Genomic DNA, 23,694 nt, shown 5'->3' with positions numbered 1-23,694 from the left:
CCACATACGTGTCAATAAAATGGCTCTCAGAAACTGCCAGCAGGATTATGGAAGGGAAGAGTTTCCTGTTCCTGTAGCACTGACCATCAGGGCTGCTTGGACACCTGAAGCGGATATGGCAGCCGTCAATTGCACCCACAGCTTTAAGAAAAGCTCTGTGGCGTCCAGCCCTGCAAACTCACGGGACACTGCCTTAAATCCTCAGGGGTCTTTAGAAGGTAGATGACTTGGTGACGAATAGCCACGATCTCCTCTGTAACTCTGTGGACGATGCGATGGACAGTAGATCGAGGCATCCCAAACACTCTGCAGACCACTCTGTAGGATGTGCCACTTGCCACCAAGAAAATAAAAACCAAGGTCTCAATAGTAGCACCCATCCATGTTGCCTATCCTGGTGCAAAAGATTAAGCAGCACTGCCAGAGACTCCCTGCTCAGCTGAAAATCAGGCCTGGTGTCCTCCTGGTTGAAGAAACCTTTCAGGACTGGGACACTCAGGTTGATCCTGCAGTAAAGAGGTCTGATCTAGAAAAGGGAAGAATGGAGATGGAAAAACACATTATTTTTAAGGCATGCTTCTGGATATTTTAAGTGATCAAAGCAAGAAGATACTAATACACCAAAAACACTGCATTATTATATAATTATCTAAGAACAGCCAGAGGGGATCAAATACTTTATAATTCCCATCTATCTTAAAATTTAAAGTTGTTGTTTATAATATATATATATATATATATATATATATATATATATTTATATATATATAAAATATGTCAACATATATTAGCCATAAAGTTGGTATCTCTTTGTTTATTGGCTAGTTAAATCAAACATCTTTTTTATCTGAACATGATTGTCTCTGGATTGTACCTGGAATCAGAAATTATAATGCTAACTGAATTATAAATAAACATTTAAAACATATAACACATTTCTTCATTAAAAATTAATATTGTAAAGCTTATTTATTCTCAATCACACTCTCCAGCGATACAGTTGGATTACACAAAACTGTCCATTTATTCTGGTTAACTTTAATATCACCTGAAATATTAAATTGATTTTCAGTAACAATTAAAATAATAACATAAACTGTTAGAAATCACTTGTGTTAAACGTTCACTGTGATGACTGCCAGCAGGAGCTTAGTGCCGATAGTCCGGTCAGATCTCTACCGGGCTAGCTCACCTCACCGCCGGTAGGACTGGCGAGGCGAGCCGGTTACTACGGTGGGAACGGAAAACTCCGAACACGTTGGAGCACATTTGAAATTAAGCGATGTCTAGATAAATCAAGCAGATATTTCACGTCTACATAGTTATATTCCCGCACTAAAAACATTGTAGAAGTTAATTTGTGTCACAGAAAGTGTAATTTTCCACAATTTACTCACAGCTTTTGTTGCTATGGTCCGCCATGGCTTCCCCTGCTTGACCAATCCGCTTCGACCCGCAATGAATGATGGGAAATGATGGGCCGCGAAGGATACTCACAACGCATCCTTCAAATCGGGCAAAATAAGGACACATTTGTCGGCATTTGCTCGGAATGATTCATGAATTGGGACAGCCTTCGTCGCCGCGCTGTGACGTAATCGGCCAACAAATACGGCCTTCGAAGGATGCAGCCCTGAGGCTGACTTCCGGGTCAGCCTCGGCGTTGGTACGTTCCCTTTCCGGTTGATTTTCTGAAACGTAAAAGTGTTTTCTGAAACGTAAAAGTGTTTTCTGAAATGTAAATTTTTTTTTCAGAAATGTAAATTTGTTTCGCATCTTGTTAAATTGTTTTCTGAAATGTAAATTTGTTTCGGTACTTGTAAAAGTGTTTTGCACCCCCCGGCCACCGTAGCTGGCCGACCATAACTACCCCAAGAGCACAGCGACGACTCATCCATGAGGTCACAAAAGACCCCAGAACAACATCCAATGAACTGCAGGCCTCACTTGCCTTAGTTAAGGTCAGAGTTCATGTCTTCACCATAAGAAAGAGACTGGGCAAAAATGGCCTGAATGGCAGAGTTTCAAGACGAGAACCACTGCTGAGCTAAAGGAACATTAAGGCTGATCTCAATTTCTCCAGAAGACTTCTTGATGATCCTCAAGCCTTCAGGGAAAAAAACTCTGTGGACTGACGAGACAAAAGTTGAACATTCTGGAAGGTTCGTTCGTTCGTTCGTTCGTCGTCTTCCGCTTATCCAGGACCGGGTCGCGGGGGCAGCAGACTCAGCAGAGACGCCCAGACGTCCCTCTCTCCAGACACCTCCTCCAGCTCCTCCAGGGGGAGCCCAAGGCATTCCCAGGCCAGCCGAGAGACATAGTCCCTCCAGCGTGTCCTGGGCCGTCCCCTGGACCTCCTCCCGGTGGGACGTACCTGGAACACCTCCCGAGGAAGGTGTCCAGGAGGCATCCGGTATAGATGCCTGAGCCACATCAACTGGCTCCTCTCGATGTGGAGGAGCAGCGGCTCTACTCCGAGCTCCTCCCGGATGGCCGAGCTCCTCACCCTATCTCTAAGGGAGTGCCCGGCCACCCTACGGAGGAAGCTCATTTCAGCCGCTTGTATCCGTGATCTCGTTCTTTCGGTCATGACCCAAAGTTCATGGCCATAGGTGATGGTAGGAACGTAGACCGACCAGTAAATTGAGAGCTTTTCTTTTCGGCTCAGCTCTCTCTTCACCACAATGGACCGGCACAGCGCCCCCATTACTGTGGCAGCCGCACCGATCCGTCTGTCGATCTCCCGCTCCATTCTTCCCTCACTCGTGAACAAGACCCCGAGATACTTAAACTCCTCCACTTGAGGCAGGAACTCCCCTCCAACCTGAAGAGGACAAGCCACCCTTTTCCGGTTGAGTACCATGGCCTCGGGCTTGGAGGAGCTGATCCTCATCCCAGCCGCTTCACACTCGGCTGCGAACCGCCCCAGCGCATGCAGTAGGTCTTGGCTAGAGGGGGCCAGCAGGACCACGTCATTCGCAAAAAGAAGAGACGAAATCCACTGGTCCCCAAACCAGACCCCCTCCGGCCCTTGGCTGCGTCTAGAAATCCTGTCCATAAAAGTTATGAACAGGACCGGCGACAAAGGGCAGCCCTTCTTATAAAGGGGACCACCACCCCAGTCTGCCAGTCCAGAGGCACTGTCCCCGACCGCCACGCAATGTTGAAGAGGCGTGTCAACCATGACAGCCCTACAACATCCAGACACTTGAGGTACTCAGGGCGGATCTCATCCACCCCCAAAGCCTTGCCACCGCGGAGCTTTTTAACCACCTCGGTGACTTCAGCCTGGGTGATGAAAGAGTCCAACCCCGAGTCCCCAGCCTCTGTTTCCACCACGGAATGCGTGATGGCAGGATTGAGGAGATCCTCGAAGTACTCCTTCCACCGCCTGATAATGTCCTCAGTCGAGGTCAGCAGTCCCCCGCCCCCACTATAAACAGTGTTGGCAAAGCACTGCTTCCCCCTCCTGAGGCGCCGGACGGTTTGCCAGAATCGTTTCGAGGCCAACCGGTAGTCCTTCTCCATGGCCTCACCGAACTCTTCCCAGGCCCGAGTTTTTGCCTCTGCCACAGCCCGGGCCGCAGCACGCTTGGCCTCATGGTACCCGTCAGCCGCCTCAGGAGTCCCACAAGCCAACCACAGCCGATAGGACTCCTTCTTCAGCTTAACAGCATCCCTTACTGCCGGTGTCCACCACCGGGTTCTGGGATTGCCGCCACGACAGGCACCGCAGACCTTACGGCCGCAGCTATGGGCAGCAGCATCGACAATAGATGCAGAGAACATGGTCCACTCGGACTCTATGTCTCCAACATCCCCCGGCATCTGGTCGAAGCTCTCCCGGAGGTGGGAGTTGAATACATCCCTGGCCGAGGGTTCCGCCAGGCGTTCCCAGCAGACCCTCACTAAGCGCTTGGGCCTGCCAAGTCTGTCTGGCTTTCTCCTCCTCCAGCGGATCCAACTCACCACCAGGTGATGATCAGTGGACAGCTCAGCCCCTCTCTTCACCCGAGTGTCCAAAACATGCGGCCAAAGGTCTGATGATACGACAACAAAGTCGATCATCGACCTCCTGCCTAGGGTGTCCTGGTGCCAAGTGCACTGATGGACACCCTTATGTTTGAACATGGTGTTCGTTATGGACAATCCGTGACTAGCACAGATGTCCAGTAACAAAACACCACTCGGATTCAGATCGGGGAGGCCATTCCTCCCGATCACGCCTCTCCAGGTGTCACTGTCGTTACCCACGTGGGCGTTGAAGTCCCCCAGCAGAATAATGGAGTCCCCGGGAGGGGCACTATCCAGCACCCCCTGACAGGGACGCCAAGAAGGCCGGGTACTCTGCACTACCACTCGGCCCGTAGGCCGAAATGATAGTCAGAGACCTCTCCCCAACCCGAAGGCGCAGGGATACAACCCTCTCATCCACTGGGGTAAACCCCAACACGAGACGGCTGAGCTGGGGGGCAACAAGAAAACCCACACCAGCCCGCCGCCTCTCCCCGTGGGCCACTCCAGAGTAGAAGAGAGTCCAACCCCTCTCAAGGAGATGGGTTCCAGAGCCCACGCCGTGCGTGGAGGCGAGCCCGACTATTTCTAGTCGATATCTCTCGACCTCCCGCACAAGCTCAGGCTCCTTCCCCCCAAGCGAGGTGACATTCCACGTCCCTAGAGCCAGCCTAAGCATCCGGGGATCGGGCCGCTGAGGTCTCCACCTTCGTCCGCCACCCAATCCTCTTTGCACCGGTCCCTCACGGTTCCCCCTGCAGGTGGTGGGCCCACTGGGGGGTGGCCTCGCGTCTCTCGTTCGGGCTTGGCCCGGCCTGGTCCCGCGAGGAGCAACCCGGCCACCAGGCGCTCTCCGACGAGTCCCGACCCCAGGCCTGGCTCCAGGGTGGGACCCCGGCTCCGCCGTACCGGGCGACGTCACGTGCCTCAATATTTTGTTCTTCATGAGGGGGTTCTTGAACCATTCTTTGTCTCCTTGAACCGTCACCTTAACATGGTGGAGGGGTTTGAGTGCTCAAATGATCCTAGAGGCTATGTTGTCTGGGGCCTAAATGCCCCTGGTAGGGTCTCCCATGGCAAACAGGCTCTAGGTGATGGGTCAGACAAAGAATGGTTCAAGAACCCCTCATGAATAACATTCTGGAAGGTGTGTCCCGTTAAATCTGGTGTGAAAGTAGCACCACATTTCAGTAAAAGAAAATCATACCAGCTGTAAAATATGGTGGCGGCAGTGTGATGGTCTGGGGCTGCTTCAGGACCTGGAAGACTTGCTGTGATAAATGGAACCATGATTCTGCTGTGTACCAAATGGTCCTGAAGGAGAACGTTATTAGATTTACGGGGCAATCACCTTTTCATACAGGGCCACGTGGGTTTGCTTCTTTGTCCCTTAATAATAAAAACCTTCATTTAAAAATGCATTTTGTGTTTTCTTTGACTAATATTTAAATTCGTTTGATGATCTAAAACACTTAAGTGTGACAAACATACAAAAAAGAGAAATCAGAAGGAGGCCAAACACTTTCACACCTCTGTATTAACATGATAAAAATGAATGCAACACTCATCAGTTTTTTGTTTTATTAAAATTTGTTCATCTTAAAAATGAAGACCAACGTTCACATTTTGCCATGAATAATAAATGTTAAACATAAAACAAGTAATCAGGGCTTTTTTTTCCCAAATGACATTTTCTGAACTATATGTACAATAAAAATACAGATTATTCAGCTGAGCAGATCAAATTCTGTCGCCAGTTCAACTGAAGGTAATAATGGAAACAAATGTTCAAAATCTCACGAGTCGTAAACAAACAGATCATGTGATCACTGCTTATTTCTTACCGCCGAGGTTAAAGCCCTGATGTGCCTTCAGAACCAACCCAATGGAAGCAGCACAGCAGAACTTCACAACAGAACATCATCATCTGCTCTGCTGTGAAGAAAATGCCCTGAAACTTCAAAGTTTTATGTCTCATTATCGCTCAGCAGAATCAAATATTCTGCTGCTTCTGTTAACATCGTTACTGTTGATGTTCCTGCGCTGAACAGAAGAAAATCTCACGGTTGTCCCTCATTCAGTTCATTAGAGACAGAACAGTAAGAAACATGGCTGTAAACCTTAAGGCGGGATGATCAAGGCACGTGTTACCAGGAAATCAGGAGGAGGTTTTATTTTCCCTAATGATCACATTCCTAAAAACTGGAGATAACAGCTTTCTTTTTAAACATCGCACATATAACAAAATAAAACAATGAATTAATAAAAATAAACATGTGTTTTCTCCTGATTCTACATAGTAAACTTGATTTCTTTTCTCTTTTTATGGTAACTGGAATTTCAATGCCATCAGATATCAGTAAGTCGTTCTCCCCTCTCGACATCATTATTTGCACTTGTGCTCGAATCCCTGCAGAGGCTTTTAGGATTCAACAAGGTTTTTCTGCATTCAAGTTAGGAGAGATAGAACACTGAATCTCACTATACGCTGATGACGCTTTAATGTTTATTACTAATCCTGAGAATCTCATTGCTCCTTTATTATAGGCCAGTTTGGTCCCATCTACCACCGGGTTTTGCATCGGCCTGGGTAATTCCTGACAGGGTCTCAGAAAATGTTAAAGCGCCCTTTGAACTCAATTTTAAAACAATGGTTGACATCTGCTAAAAATGACTTCAAAAGGTAGTTCGGTCTCCTATTGGTTGAATAAGATTGGTTAAGATGAATGTTCCTTCAAGGATTCTGCCATTTCAGATCAAGAGAAGATTTATTTTAGGAACTAAATGATCTTTGTCAAATAGAACATAGCAAGAAAAAAGGCCCAGGATGAAAGATGAAGACATACAGGTACTGGTAGACTGAAGCAGGCCAGACCCCCCACTCTGATACTGGGTCTGTGCTGCTGACACAATGTTAAATTGACTTTTTGTAAAAAATGTTTCTCTCTTATCTCTGTTACTGTTGACAGAACCAGGGAATTATGCACTTTTATGTTGTACCTTATTGTTTTTTTCTGCTTCTGGGTAAACTGGGAAAATCTATGCTGGAATGTTTCAAAATGTTTGTTCCTGAAAATTCATAAAGCTTCAATTGGAAAGAAAAATCAGTAAATTGGGAATCTTTGTGTCTTTAATTTCCAGCTGCATCCTCTAACTGAAGCCAACTGGGTCACTCTACGGCCTCATCCAGGGAATGTTTAATTCTGCATTAATGAAACTTAATAATACATTAGCTTTCAACACGATGTATTAGTTTAGCTATAATTTTTACAGGATTTATTAAAATAACCTGACATTTTAATAACTTTAAGAGTTTCACTTATTTTAAACTCTAATTGCTTCCAATTGTTGCCGGGGGTTGAAACTATATTTAAACTATATTTAAAGTCTTTACACACTAAAATGGTTATATGGTTGTATTTATTTACAGCAACATTTGGGGAAAAGTGTTCCTGGAGTGTCGAGTTAAGGTTTAATCAAGTATTAGCTCTTTGCTACAACCTTGGTTTCTAGAACATGATGAGTAAACAGTAGATGATGAATTAGAAAGGGTTGAAAACCAAGATCATCCTAAAAACAGACATACAGTTGGTCCTTATTTCGTTTCAGGAGGGAAACTAAACAGCATCTCAGAGCCAAAATGGCTGCCTTAGTTTGATTTCCACATTTCCAGACAGTGGAAGATAATAAAGAGCTTATTAAGGATTAAAAAGATCTCTGATAAGGACCAAGCAGTCCTTAGTTGTACAGTCGGACATAAAGGAAGCCTCTGATATGTTCTTCAGTTTTTGCTCTTGAGCTCAAAGCGGCTGTAAACCTGCTTAGTTTTCAGCTTGTTGTAGTGGTTCACCAGGTCCAACTTGCTGTGGCCTAACGTCATTCGCTTCTGGTCCTGGCGACTCATGAGCCCCGGCGGAGACATTGGCGGTGGCGGGCACTGCTGGCTCTCTGGTTCTGGCTGAGAGAGCTCTGGTCCCCCCCAGGGTGAGGAGTTCAGAGGGGATGGTGACCTACGGAAGTTGTAGGTCTCTTTATCTTTGGAAGAGAATGGCAGGAGTTTGTCGGACATTTTGTTGAGGAGCTGGCTGGGGGGTGTCCTTTGCTTCGGGGTGTGTATAGTATCATTGAGTGGGAAAGGTGTCTGGATCTTATGGTTCAGGTTTGTGTTTGGGCTGCTTTGAAACAAGGTGGGTTTGAGGTCATACAAGCCCAGTCCCTGAAATTTAGTGGAAGCGCTGCCAATATTTGCTCGCAAGTGTTCAACTGGGTTGGGCTTGTTCCACTCAATGCTTGTTGATTGAGCATAAGTTGGTAATTGGCGATCGGTAATGGGGTTGTGACTGGTTCCCCCATTTGGAGAACCTCGCAGCCCCAAGGCTTGTCCTCCTACTCTTAGTGCACCTCCAGTTCTTCGCTCTGGGCTTTGGAGAGACGAGCTGGCTGACTCCTTCTCATGAACCTGAGTGACTTTGTAGACGTTTGAGGTCATTCCAGGAGCCATCTTAATACTGGACACGCTGTTACTTGATTGGCTGCTGGAGTTTTCAGAACAACTCCTGTCCCGCTGCCTGCAGGAAGAAACACATTCAAGGTCAACTCACTGAAATAACATCACTCCATCAAGAAATGGCAACGGAGGGGGATTTCCACTAAATGGTTCCAGTACTGACCCAGTTCTGAAGTTTGCTTGGAAGGAGCTCTTTCTATGAGGACTCTGGCACCATAAAACAGGTTTAATCTTGGAACTAATACACTACAGAAAGAGCCTCGTCATAAAAAATGTGTAAAACCTTTGGGTCTGTTTGAAGAGAAACTCTTGGTGAGACCCAACATACTCACCAACAAAACCGGCCAATCCTTCCAAATCTTTGAAGGTACGAACCAAATTCAACCAGTGTTTACATTTTCCGGAGGTTCTAAGGAATTAACTGTTACAGGTCCACAACAGGTGAACAAGACCAAATCCCACTCAGGACATTTTCCACCTAACTGACTCCAGTTCGAAACTGAGGCCAGCGAACCCGTTCTTTCTTCTCTATTGGCATGAAAATGAACCAAAAACCAGCAAACCAAGGCAGGTGAAAAATGTAGAGAGTGAATTAATGAGAATAGAAAAGCACATCCCTGTAGATAAATAACTTCAGGTGTGATCTGAGGTCTTTACTCTCCACAACTCCAATTAATATGACCCAGAAAGCTAATTAACACAACTAAAGTAATGATCTGACATATTCCTAATTATTTGCTTTGTTCCTCTGGCCTTTGCATTAACCTGCAAGTTTCTACAGTTTCATCTGAAGCATTCATTCAAATTGAGGGTTTCTGAGCTCATTCTGAAATGACCATATCAACAGAGAAGATGTGTGAATTATTAGGAACATCTCATGCTGAGGTACCGTGAGATGAAGCTGATTCTACTGGATTCTTTTCTGGTTTCACTTGAACACGCAAACAAAATCAGTTTTATTTTGTATGAAGATTCTTCCTCCATGGTGCATTTTATGTCTCCAGTTCCCACCTGGATCCATCTAACATCTGACATGTTGAACATATCCATACCTGTCAGAGTATAAGTCCAGTCCCAGGGGCCCAGCGATCCCCATGCTTATCCCAGGGGCCAGAAAGGGCTGGTATGATGGGTAATAAGGCATCTCTTCATCTTTTGTGTTGAATCTGTCGATTATCTGCGAGTCGGCATACAGACAGCGAAACTCCCGATCGAAGCTGTCTGCGATGCAACCTGAGAAATGCATCACCATGTTGCTGTGCACCTGAGCCGACAACCAGGTGAAACTGCAGAGAGGAGGAGAAAACTCGGATTCAGCTTTTTATCTTCTAAAATATAAAGTTCAGGAGGTAAAACCAGGCGACTTTACACAAAGAATTCATTTCATTATCATTGCTCTGACCATCAGCAAATAAAAGGCTACTGCAGGAGCTTCTGGTGTAAGATGAGAGTTTCAGTAACAACCAGGGTTAAGAACCGACTTTGTTCCTCCTGAGGCTCAGTGTGAGGCCATCAAACTGAGTTATTAACATCAGGTAAATAAAATGAGATGTGCAGAAATGATGAAACAGAAAATTATTGCTGCACCGAGCATCTATCAGCATTTATTGTGTAAATGATCTCCCTCCAGCTGATAAAACCAGCTTTCAGTCAGCGTTAACCGTTTCCTGGTAGAAGATGACTCACTGCTGTGAGTTCAACGGGCACGTCTATTTAGTTGAAATAATAAAAACCAATTCAGAACCGGTAATTACATCCAAAAACATTGATTCAGTACTAATACAAAAATTTAAAAGCTTAACGGTAAATCCAACTTCATTATAATAAATCAAGATATTGGATCTAATATTAATGTAACTCTGCCAGAAAGGATAAATGTGGTTAATGAGAAAAGTGATCAAGCATCTATTAAAACCTGCATGTCTGTCAGATATGAAATATTAAGGCTCCTATTTTAAACTGATATTAGCAAAATATTATAAAAAAATCATAGAAATTAAAGCTTTGTTTGAACCTTTCAATGATGGAAATATAACAGCAATAATAATAACAACTATTACTATTATTATCAATAATAATATCAATATTATTATTATTAATAATAATAATGATAATGCACCACTTCACCGCCTCCCAAAGTGCATCTAGATTTTTATCTTTTAGTTTCCAGAAGGAGTTTCCTCTTAAATAAAAACTGATTAGGATGGGAAATTTTATTTAAAAATGTGCACTAAAATACTAAAAACTTTTTTAAAATGACAAAACTGTAACGTTCTTTTTAAGCTTCCAGGAAAGGCAGAATCTGTCTAAAATAAAATAAATTAGATTAAATTTTGGAAATAAAGTGAAGTTAGCTGCAGGAGCGGCTAATTTGGTTGAAGCATCACATCACAGCTGATGAAATAAATGAATGATGGAAACATTTATGTTTCTCAGTTTGACACAACTACAATACACCGATAACTAATAACATGATGATCTGAAAAACGGGTTAAAGGTTTGGATTTGTTGGAGGTAGCGTTTTCCCTCCAGCTTCTCCAGACACTTTCCCTCAGCAGATGTTCCAGCAACCTTCTGACATGACTGAGAAGCTCAGTTTGCTTAATTATTGTCATAGAAATCAGAGCAGAAATGTGTTTTGTCAGATCTAAATGTGAAGGTAGTTAAACCTGCTGAGCTGGAAGTTCTGCAGCATTTTTACAATTGTTGGAGAAACTTGTTAAACAGCTTACATCAGGAGTCAATCACTGGACTTCCTGATGTTTTCTCTGAAGGAAACGCTCAGATCGAGTTAACCATTACCTTCTCCTACGCTGTTTTACTGTTCTGCTTTATCAACCTATAAAACCTAGAAACACGTTGAGCCACGTTGAGATAAAGCAGGAGCTTCCTGGAAGGTTTTAGATCTTCTACCGTACGTTTCCAGTTAGCAGTTCAGATAAGAAACATGTTTGATGAATTATTAATGAAGCTCCTTCAGCCTCTCAGCTGATCCCATTTCTTCTCTTATTCTTATCGTTTGCAGGTTTTACAGGAGAGTCGGGATCATGATCTTCATCTTTATGAATAAAGCCTTACAAAACATAATAATCACATGTGGTGAATATACACCAACCGGGCATAACATTATGACCATGGACGGGTGACGTGAATAACACTGGTGATCTCTTCATCATGGCCTCTGAAAGTGGCTGGGATATGTTAGCTGATGCAGCGAGTCTGAACCAAACTGTGTTGGGTAGACAATCAGGTCAGCTGTACAGATCAAAGTGGTCCAACAAAGGAACTGAGGTGAAACATTAACAGACTCATCGAGGCACGTAGGGAGCAAAGATCCGATCCAACAGAAGAGTTACTGTAGCTGAAGAAGGTCTGACAGGAAGGTGCCAGAACACAGTGCTTTACAGTTTGTTGAGTATGGTTCTGCAAGGCTGCAGACCAGTCAGGGTGCAGCTATGCATGCTGAGTTTCCCACTGAAAGGACTGGTCCCCTGCTGTCTGTGATTGTGAGTGTTACATAAAGGAAGGCACGGTGCAGAGATAAGACCTGACTGAGGTGCCTTAAGCAGATGTTGCTCTTCATTTGAGAGTGAGCAGAGCAGTATGAAAACTGCCAACCTGCGCGGTTCAACCCTCATACCTGCAGCACACCTGAATCCAACCATAATGCTTCACCACGAGACTGAAGATGCTTTGGACACAAAGGCTTCAGAACTCCAACCAAACTTTACTCCCTGATAGTGACAGCCTGGGGCTTTACAAGCTGTGGCCTGAGTTATAATTACCCCATCAAGTACATGCAGTAATTATCAACACTTCTGCTGAGCTGATCTGTGACAACAGCTTGGAAAAAGCCAAGTCTCAGCACAGTTCGCCCGTCAGCTTCACTGCTATTTTACACTCAGACACCCTGAGCGTCACTGCAGAGGACATCACTCTAAAACTGAACCTATTTTCTCATTAGATTGCACAATTTGTCAAATCTCACAATGTGAGCAGGAAAGCTGCACACAGCCTTTACACATAACAAAAGAGACAGATACACACTTTGGACTGAAAGCCGAAGACAATGGATCTCAGTCTGAGCTGAGGATGAGTAACTGACAGCAGAACCGACACCATGTTTCTCCCTGAGAACATTCAGATCACACCATGGCTTTTTAAAACAAGAATGCTCTTGCTTTGCTTCTCTCTCCTCGGAGCTCGAGGTTTTTATGAACTGCCAGCGTTTAAAACGAGCACCGCTACGTTTAATGTCTGTCTGCTCGCTGCTAAATACCCCAGTTAAAAGCAAAGGGAGAGAAACTAGTTGTGTTTCATGTTATGTTGCTGAATTACAGCAACACAGTACAGCTCGAAAACACCGCTTATGACCAGAGATTTCACAGACACTACACGAGAGCGCATGCGCGCTTACCTCCAAAACAAAACGGTTACCAAGGAGATTGGTGCGTTCGATTTAATGGACTGGGAGATTTTACACAGGCGGTGCACAGGCATAAAACCCCGCAGTTTGCATTAGGACAGGACAATAAATCACTTACCATCTACAGACTTTTAAATAAAAAACACGAAAACAACCGAACTGTCAAATTTTTTATTTGATGCAGAGAACAATAACTTCTTTGTTCAAAAGAAAAGACGGAAACTGAAGTAAAATATTGATACGTTTTAATTAGTTTGAGTTTGGACTTTGCTGGGAGAGAGAGAGACATCTCGAGGGGGCCACAGATGAGAGTAACAATTAACACACACGTTTCACCCCCAAGTACCGGCAAGAGTTTAAAACTACTTCCACCCCTGGTCCAATCTAACGTTGCTCTCTGACCACCGCAGAGTTAAGTTTAGCTGAACTATCAGTACCGATACAGGATTTTTACAACCTCGTTGCGCTTTAAAAGTGTGTGCAGTTAAAACTCTCGGCTTGGTTGGAAAACTTTAGTTTTATTTTTGAGAACTAAAACCAAAACATTTGACTGAGTCCACATTTAAATACAGTTAATGTTTGTGAGCAAAGAACAGCAGAGAATTACACTGATGATAGAGCTGATAAAAGGCTGGTTGCTAATGCTAGCTGATGACATCAGGTTCTTTTTAAGCTCATTTCATGAAATGAACTGATTCATATCAGGATTGGATCAGAATCTGTAGTTGCAGAACTATAAACATGAACTGAACTTGGACCTAGTCCTTGATCAAGGTGGACCGGGACAATCCTGCTGCAGCTGGAAACAAACTGAGCCGTACCTGAGAAGATTCCAACCAGAACACTGAAGCACATCCAGCTTCAGGGCTTTAGTTTTAGTTGCTTTTGGAAATATTTGGCTCTTTCACTTAGCGGAGAAACCTTGTGCCTCTCAGATGTTCAGTTTCATTCTGAGACGTTCACACAGAAAAGAACGTGAGCTTGAACTGAATGAACTCTGACCTCTGTGTCTCTGCAGCAGGTCACTCCTGTGAAACTGTAATTAAAGGTGATACTCTGGTATTTCTGTAACTGTTTTAACCAACAGCAGCCTCTGGCTGACAGCTCTGCTGCACATCAGCTTTATCAGCTGGTCCACAAAAATTTGCAAACTCATGTGAGGCTTCCTCTGTCAGTCCTGCTTATCGGTGAGGATGCAAAATAAACATCAGGCTGCAGGAGGTGAGCTGATTAAAGATAAACTTTCCTGTTTTTCTGCTAAAATATGATTGATAACTGTGTGTTTGCTATTTCATTTTGATATTTAATGCGTTTTGTCTCATGTTTTGAATATGTTGCTCTTTCTCTTGGTGTTTCTTGTATCTGCCACTGAGGCTGCAGATGGAAAAAACTTTAATCTTTGCTCTTCAAGTTAAGTGTGTCGTGTACAAACACATAAAACAATAACTCAAATCTTATATCTGCTGCAGTCATTTGGGTCACAAATAACCCTGACCAAATCCTAGACCATAATATGATCTGTTAAGTTTCAACACAACACTGAGTTTAGGGGGCTTTTCCTGCCTGACAGGTCACAGGTCAGAGTTAGGCGGCCTAAGCAGAGGGTGTGTCCACTCTGTCCTCTCACCTGTATGAGCCTGCAATGACCTCCTCACAGTCGATGATCATGAACCTCTCCAGGACCTGACCGGTGAACTTCTTCCCACCTCTGGTGCAGTATGTGTCACCACAAACAGTGCGAATCCGCATGTTCTGCACACACACATACAATCAGATGAATGCAGAAAAATAAGACCTCACAGGGGAATTTCAGTGTAAAAAGAGCCGATGAGATAATTCCAGAGAATTAGAACTAAAGCAGATTTTCTGTAAAGAAACAAAGCAAACAGCTAAAATGATCTGCAGGAAAAACCCAAACAGTTATTAAACTGACAAACCATTGCCAATATTTTTACCCCCAGTTTATCACAAATAATGTTCTATTTTTTATAAAAGACTATATTTCAGAAAGCCTGCAGAACTACTGATATAAACCAGTTTAAAAGACTACAGAAACCTCCGACTACTTGGAGGAAAAATATCAGGACTGGATCAGGAGTTCTGGACAGTACAGACAATCATTGGATTTGTGCTGCCCAAAGGACCAGAAGTGCGGATGCTTTATAGCCATCATAAAATGAGCTTTTAAATTCATCAGAATAAACCTGAGCAGTTTAAAGTAGAGGAGAATATCATATGGAATCAGACTCCTCAACATTGCAACGACGACGGACTGCTAGGATGCAACATCTGGCGGGATCCTGTACTTCCTGACACCATGCATCAGAATCAGAAAGATATGAGTCAATCGTCATCACAACGTTCACCAAGAGAAGCATGATTCCAGGTCTACTGACACTCTGCAGCCCTGGGTTACAGATGGACCAACCAGAACCCCAGGTTCCGGTTAGAGCAGTTATGACCCTGCCCCTCTGGTAACGATGTGTAAAAAGGTTTTAAATAAGGACGTGTAGACCATGCCAAGGTCCAAATATCTATAAAGTGTGAATCTGAATTCATCCCCCTTTACTATGATGTCCCTAAATAAAACCCAGACCCCCATCTGCCTCAGGAGAAGGTTCTGGGTGCCGGCCGTGAACTGCATGTTCTGACAGACGGTTGTCCTGGTCAATACTTACATTCAGGTGTGAGTTCTGAACGTCCAGCGCCACACACATGTCTGTAAAGTAGCTCAGGTTCTTCTCGTCCAGCAGGATGTAGACGGGGACTCGCCGCTTGTTGGACGCCTCCATCAGGTCACACATCAGGTCCACGTCTGTAAAGATGTCCATCACCACGGCGATGACCTGTAGAGACAGCTGGAGTCAGTCAGCATGCAGACGGCCATGGTTTCAGACGATGACAGTCCTGTGCTAAAAGCTCTCCAGACGTTCTCCTCATCTTCTAATCTGGTGCTGCTTTAAAGTTCTCCAGGATTATTTTAGAGTTTTTCTTTGACCTTTAGCTGCTTTTTTCTCCCAGTTTTAGACAAATAACTGAACATTTTGAGAGGATTTTTTTCTTTGAGGCGTATAATTTTGAAAATGTGGGCAATATCTCTCTTTATTTTCTTTTTCTCCAGCTCTGATTTCTGACCTCCCGACCTTCTCTGTTAACTCTTTCACCTCCCATCTTTTCCCAGCTGTAAACCCGTCTCTCGTTGACACCTCGGTGTTATTTTCTAGGTGGAATTTTACAGAACGGAGTTAAAAGGAATGATGAGTGAAAGTGGGATCTGAACAGAAACAAATCAGCTTGTAGGGAAGAAAATAAATGATTTAAAATCAATCAGGAAGCAGCTAAAAAGTTAGAAACTAAAGCATGAATGGGGGGGTGCTTTATAACACAATAGGATTTAGTTCACTATGGTTTAAGCTTCAGCACCGAAACCAATCTGGACCTGAATGTCCAGCACCTCACAGAGAGCATCAGAACAGACGACTGATTCACACCACATTCAAACGGCTCACATGTTAAAGGAATAATGCAGTTTTTCTATAGACGTCACATATACGTCTCTCTCCACTCCATGGGCTCCAGGTGATCATCGGCTCCTCAAACAGGTCAGAAAATCTGGTCATTTCAGCCTCAGATGAACAGGAACAAGAAATATTACAACAATAATTAGGTTTCATCAGTTTCTTTATTAAAACTGGTTCTTTCCAAACAAGTTCATCAATCTACAGAGGAGACGATTTGGTTTTATTTTGCTTTTTCCAGGTTTGTTCCTGGTCTTATCTTGAGTTTTTAAAGGTTCTTTAAGTTTTATCTTGTCTTTACGTTTCCCTAGTTTTATTTAGTGTTTCTCTTAGTATTGCCTTGTTTTTATTCAGGTTTTTGTTAGCACAATGCCAAGGTAGAAAGACATCAGCAACGACATCACAGCAGCAACTGTCGCTGCCCATCAATCTGGGAAGGGTCATAAGGTCATCTCATTCTATAGGTAGAAAGATTATTCCCAGGAGGAAAACAGCTTCCAATCTTCCCAGGAGTCCCATCAGATTCAGGCCAAGGTCAGAGTGGGAAGCTCAGAGAAATGACCAAAAACCCAAGAACAAAGTGGTTTGGACCGATCTTTCGACATAGAGCACAGCACCGTTTTCCATAAATCCAACAGAACTCATCATATCAACTGTAAAGCACGGTGCTGGATGGCTGGTGATTTGGACCCTTCTGTAGACCTAATTATTCTAGAGTGTAATGAGTCAGACAGCTGAAGCTCGGTCCGAACTGGCTCCTCCTTCAGGTTCTTGCTTTCATCGGTGACCTTAATTATTACAACTTTTACAACATAGAGTAAATCTCCACTAAGCCTGGAGGATCCAACATTTAGTTCCAGTTAATGGGACATCTCTTTGTCATGAAGGAGCAGATTTTTAACTTTCTTTAGTTACCAAATGAAATGTCTGAAGACTGTTTGCTTTCAAACATCTATGGTCTCCATGATCAAGTCTAACTTTTCAAATGAGCGCCTCACATTCAGGACATCAGGAGAAAAGAACAGATTAGCTGATGCCTGTGTTCAATTTTCTCATAATTGCTTTGACATATTTAGGATTATGAGCCAAAAAAACAGAAATAAATATTTGAATATTTTTGAGTAACATGCTGCCATAACCTGATTAACCAGTCTGGGGCCCTAGAGGCTTCCATCAAGCACAGCTCACATGACAGCGTTACTAAACCCAGTCAACCCAGCTCCAGGAGCTCAGTGGTTTTTATTGATCCACTTCTCTGAAAACGGCCTAAATAGGAGATTATGAATCAGTTCTGATTAATTGAACTGGAGGCAGAATAGGAATTCAGATTTGTGAATTTGAACCAGTGAGACGTTGGAACTGGGAGAGATGTTTCAGTCTGAATGCTGCACCTCCTCCTGGAGGATGTTCCTCCTAGGAGGGATGTTAGGACCGACCCCCCCCCCCTTTATTTCCTTGAAACCAAAAAGACAAAGAGAGAAAGGAAACCAGCACAGAGCAGCGACAGGACAGTTACCATCAAAAACACGATGTTGTCTCTTCATCAAATCAACCCTTCACTCATTCACACCCGTAAAATAAACCATCCGTTTTCTTTTTAGTTAAATCGTCCCAAATGATTATGGAGACTAATATGTATGACATGCATAAACAGTTTAATCCAACTGGATATTATTTTATATTACACAGTTGTTCCACTGTTCTGCTCCCTGTTTGGACCAAGTCACTCTTTTAAAAAGAAATTAAGACCCAAGATCAAAAACAGTCCAACTCTGAGAGACGACCTTACATGTCCTTACTTGACAGAGGGGGGAAACGTTGTGTCATCTGGCACAATAAGAAATCACAAAGAACAAAAATCCCATGTGGGGTTCCTCAGGGCTCTTTCCTCGAGCCACTTTTATTCCATGTTAATGTCTTAGAACATCTCTAGCCATGCTGAAAACTTGAGATATGCAGAAACTGTTGGCTTATTTAAATTAAGTATGAAAACATTACGGTTTACTACAACAATTATCTCATTACTTTATTGTAACCACGTCATTCATTGTAAGACTGGTCTTGAATCCATTATTAATCCACATTTATTTTACTGTAAAGCACTTAGAATGACCTTGTATATGAATGATGCTGCACAAACTTGCTTTACAGCAGACTATGACTAAATTATGCAAAATAACTTTCTATAACTTCACCATATTAATAAAAACTGGGTTCATTTATGGCTTTATTCTAAAAAAAAACAAGTGAAGTTTGTCTTTTTCTGTTTCATGGAATATTTAATGCGAATGCACCATGACTTGAAACTTAAAGGAGATAAAATCTTGTTGTGTTCTGCTTTGAGTTTTAACATGGAGGCAGTTCTGCAGAACTCAAACAACAGAATGATGTTGGGTCGGGACTTTGGAAACTGAAATAAATCCTCAAAAAACACAGAAGTAAAAAAGTTTGAAACGTGTGTTTAAACATCAGAGCAGAGATCAAATCCTCCCCAAACGCTGACAAGTTCTGTTCGTTCATCTTGTTCTGTGAGTTTCTGATGTCCACTGCAACTAAACTGAGGCCAGTTAACTGGATCAAACTGCAGTGTGTCACGGACGAGGTCAAAGTTTGTTTATTGGATCAATATGATGAAAAAGCAGCAAGCGACAATCAGCTGCATGCACATAGTTTAAAAAAGGTCAGATTTCTGCACATAAACCTCCTTTATTTACAGACACAGGAGGAAGTGAGTCACATGCAGCGCGTGCTGGACTGTCTGCACACAGACCAACTGATGAGGCTGTTCTGGGATCAGCCCGCAGCAGCAGAGATAGAATCCGACCTGCTCTCCACAACGGACCAGAAGAGCATCAAGAGCCCAACAGAGTGTGATCAGTCATCAGGAAGTTTAAAGTCCAGACAGAAACATGCCTCCATGTCCGAGTCACATGATCTAAACATCATCTTTGCATCAGCGCCTGACTCGTTTCTGGGGTTTTTCTGGCGATTGAAACAAGTAAAACCAGATTCAAAGAGATGCAAAACAGCTTCAAAAAGACAAACCCTGACTTCCAATCTGCACAAAATAACATCAGGGGCAATAAAGATGCAAAACTGGATCAGCACGGGAAAAATGCTCAAAATGACTGGAGAGGAAACTCCACAGAGACGGGTTTAAAAGCACAAATTCACGTTAAAAAGAAGACAAACTTTAAAGATGCACAAAGCTGTAATAAAACCTGAAAATATCATTACTGACAGAAAATAAATTAAAAAGCTGAAAACTACTTTAAACAAACTGAAAATATATTTTAAAATATCCAAAAATAATGGACCAGTTTGGACCCGTCAGCCAGAATGTGGAAACTGATCTGAGGTCAGCTATGAATGAAGGACCCGGCGAGCAGTTGGCCTCGAGCTCAGGGGCCGATAAGAACTGAACAAACATAGCAGCAGGTGCAGAACGGGCCAGCCCGGGCCTGTCGGCTCTAGAGATGGATTAATGCAGTCAGCTGGAGGAAAGCCAGGGAACACACCTCTGTGGATTCTGATGGTTCCATTGACACCATGTTTATTACTCTGAATGAACAGAGCATCACTGAGTTATTGGATCTGGATGTTTATTTTGGACTACACAAAAAGTCTTCTGCTGCTATTAGTGGTTCTGGAAGCACAGCTGCTATAATCTGCAATAAATGAGGAACAGAACCCTATTTCTGACCCAGTTCTCTGAGAATGAACAGCAGCAGCTCAGACATGATGTGCTGCAAACAGACATGCAGAGCCAGCAGAACCTTTTGCTTTGTGTCTCACAGAGATGGAAAATGAAATTTAAAAGTTATTTGAATTGTAAATGAACAAAAACAAAAGGCTCAATTCCTAAAAGATTCTGGATTCACTGGAAGCGTGGGGATCCAATTTTCCATCAAACTGGGATTTTTATCAGAGCTGTTCTGCTTCTGGTGAGCTTCCTGGAGGAATCTGGGTCAGGAAATCTAATTCTATGTTCTGTCATCTGATAAAAACAGTTTATTGTACCAGCCTGAAGCTGGATCAACACATCTAAACAAAGCCATTAAAACATGAATCATAATAATGATGTTTCAGAACTGCCACTGATTAAACTATTGTTAATGAATAATCAATGTTTGGGTCTAAGTCAGAGTCTAGTTGTTGGAAGAACCCTCTAAATCACCACAGCTTGTATTTCTAACATAAAACCCAGTTCTGTTGTCTATGACCCTGCCTTAAGGGCCCCTGAGGTCAAACACCTCCCCTGTGGCCCCCAGCCTGACCCTGCGTACCTTTTTAGCCCTATTGATCATGGACCTGATCAGGTCTTTCATGTTGTGGGTCTTGTCCCTCTGGAAGTAGATCTGGGTCTCTGACGGTCCGAACCCCACCGGGGTCTCCGGCCAGCCGAGCTCCAGCATCGGCGGCTCGTCGTCGGACATCATGGGGAAGTATGTCCCGGAGGTGAGCTCGGACACGGCGTCCGCGTCCCCGTCGTCCCGGTCGTTGCAGCTGTCGGGGTCGGAGGTCCTGCTGACCGCATGCTGGCTGATGTAGCGGATCTCCAGCGGGGACAGGAAGTTCAGCTCCCGCTCCTCGGCCAGGACTCTCCGGTACTCCTTCTCTCCGTGCTCCAGCAGCGCGTCCGTGGCCAACCGGGCCGCCTCGTTGTGGCTCAGCTCCAGCTTGGAGCCCTCCCTCCACGGGTTCTTCACCTCCTCCAGGCGGGAGGCGAGCTTCCCCAGCGGCTTCCTGCAGCCGGTGGCGGGCCGCAGCCCTTCGGAGCTGATCATGGTGCTGCGGGAGTTTAAAGATTAACGAACTAAACCTGAAAGCTGCTGAAACTAGTCGCTGCTGCTCCCGCACTGCTCGAACATTGCCGCTATTTTTAGCGCAGAAAGCAGATTAATGTCTGATCAATAATCCGTGTCAGGTAAAAACAGTCCCCCCAACTCCGACGAGCCAGATAAATGGACCTCTGATTCACGCAATAATTCACAGTTTTCTCCTGCTTGGTCCAAAGCAGGCGGAGCGCCGAAATGGACCCGGCTTCTCTGGTTCCCGGCCCTGTCTGTCAGGATGTTAAGTCCCAGGAGCCTCTCTGAGCCGCGGCCGCCTCCTCTTCCAATGCCTCGGTGTTGTGTTGCAGTGGCAGGGTTCAGGTGTGTCTTTTCTGCTCACCTGTTGATCTCTGTCCCCTCATTGGTTCGCCCGTCATCTGGCTCCTCCCCCCCTCCAGCCGTTACCAGGCCAACCAGTTCACAACAAGTAGCCAACGAGTGGTCAGGGATTTCAAAATAAAGCTGCTAGTAATAAATAAATAAAGTCCCAGTAATTCAGCAGCCGAACCCGAGTTAAAAATGAAGCAGATGGATTCAAATACAGAAGAAAATAAAACAAATGATTTTATATATACTTTTTAAATGTTATTGATGTTTCAAAGTTTTAAAGTTAAAGCAGCTCAATGACCCATGAGGACGAAATACCTGAAGGTTGCACAGAGAAGACATTAGCCAACTGTAGAGTATTCTGATGTTTTCTGCTTAAATGTTCTGTTTCATTTGCATCAAATGATCCTAAAACTGGACTTTCAGGTTTGAACTTTACTTTTTTCTGTCTTGCAACCAAAAGTTGTGGGTTTGATTCCAGCTTCCTCCTGTTTATGTCAACGTGCCCCTGGGCAAGGCAGTTAATCCCAAGCTGCTTACTGGTCTGCGTATGTGTGGATGAATATGTGTGTTTGGGTAAATGTGGTTCTAGTGTAAAGTTCACTAGAAAAGCGCTTCATATTACTTGTTATTGAAAAAGTCCATTTATTCCAGTACTGAATGAAAGAAATTATTTAGATCAGTTCCACCAGACTGATGTTTTCAAGCCCTTATTTCTGATAATTATGATAATTTTATGCTTCCAGCCAACGAAAACACGATATTTAATGGAAAGGATGTTTAATTTCCTGCTTAGAGGTCATTCATTTTCTGAAGGTGTTTTTAATCTGACAAACAGGTCTTGTCTGAACATTTCTAGTTTATTAAATAAGACTAAACTCATTCAATTTAACATTTTATGCAGATTTTGATAAATCCAACCAAACTGAAATCAACCTTTTGTTTGTCATGTCTTCTTAAAGTTGCAGTTTTTATCATGCTAACCACATTTTACATTTAATTTAATTTCACATATTTTCATCAGCCTGTTGATGATCGATGGTCATTTTGCAGATTTTCATGTCTATGTTTATTTCTGGTTGTTTCATGCATCTTCTTGTTTATTGGTTGAATAAAATACACCATTTGGTAGTGAATTGTGTAATTTTGTGTAATTTTGAGGTAACCTTTCAGTTTCATGCCACTTTATATGCTTTATTCAGTCCTTTTAGTGTTTTTATGGATCTCTTTGTTGGACAGCTTTTAGAAACAGACATTGCTTCAGTGGTTCTGGTTGTACAGGAATCACAGTCTGCTGTTCAGGAATCATTTGTGACTGAAACTGTGCCGGAAAGAAATCCTCCAGTTTTAACTGTTATGTTGCTATAGACTTAGGCTGCTGGAGGACATAACGACCACTTTCACCCTCTTCGCTACATTCTCACACTACTCTCCAATTTTGCATTATTTGCTGTTATTTCAGTTTTTAACTTTATGTTCTCTCTTTTCTCTTCCTAGAAGCTACACCTGGATGGATCTCTGCTATGGGTTTGTATGTTTATGATGTTAGGTGGGACAACCAGCCACATAAAAACTCTCCTCAGTTTTACAGCAGGAATAAAAGGACAGTTGAGGAAATAACTCCTGTACAGGTATAACTTGGTGCTCGGTGTTCGTAGTCACTCGTAAACATCCGGAACCAGACCAGGCAGACGTGTGACTTTGTGTTTACCCAACAGGGAGGTGCAGGTGATCGAAGCAAGCACCTCTCTTTGACATCATCTCCCTGCTCTATTTGAATAGGTAAAGCAAGCTGAGTCTGTGTGATTTACATGCAGTGTGTCCGGGTCCGAGTCAGCTGGAGAAAGAAGCAGGCTGGAAGCGCCAGCCTGTGTTTGCAGGAGAAGGAGCCACTACAGCTCAGCTGGAAATGTAGGCCACAGGAGGTGGTTACAACTAGAACAAATGTAGACAATCATTTAATCAACTCTAACAGCTTTCTTCGCCTCCTCTGATGGATGAAAATGTGTTTTATCTCACTTATGTATCTGAAACAAACACTAAAGGTCATCTGTACTAAGAATAATT

General features: G+C 43.5%; 1 protein-coding gene across 1 annotated transcript; it reads right to left on the bottom strand.

Moving 5' to 3' along the window:
• Positions 1-5,581: 5,581 nt before the first annotated feature.
• On the bottom strand, positions 5,582-22,119 carry fam83c (family with sequence similarity 83 member C). Its single transcript, XM_047348670.1, has 5 exons — positions 20,752-22,119; positions 15,626-15,793; positions 14,575-14,699; positions 9,574-9,807; positions 5,582-8,582 (listed from the first exon to the last, which is right to left on the bottom strand). The coding sequence occupies exons 1-5, from the start codon at positions 21,250-21,252 to the stop codon at positions 7,796-7,798; spliced, it is 1,815 nt and encodes a 604-aa protein (XP_047204626.1). The 5' UTR covers positions 21,253-22,119; the 3' UTR covers positions 5,582-7,795.
• Positions 22,120-23,694: the final 1,575 nt, after the last annotated feature.

The sequence above is a fragment of the Girardinichthys multiradiatus genome, chromosome 20 (assembly GCF_021462225.1).
Source record: "Girardinichthys multiradiatus isolate DD_20200921_A chromosome 20, DD_fGirMul_XY1, whole genome shotgun sequence".
In the NCBI taxonomy this organism is placed as follows: domain Eukaryota; kingdom Metazoa; phylum Chordata; class Actinopteri; order Cyprinodontiformes; family Goodeidae; genus Girardinichthys; species Girardinichthys multiradiatus.
Note: the sequence above shows the minus strand (reverse complement) of the source record. Positions and strands in the feature narration are given on the sequence as shown.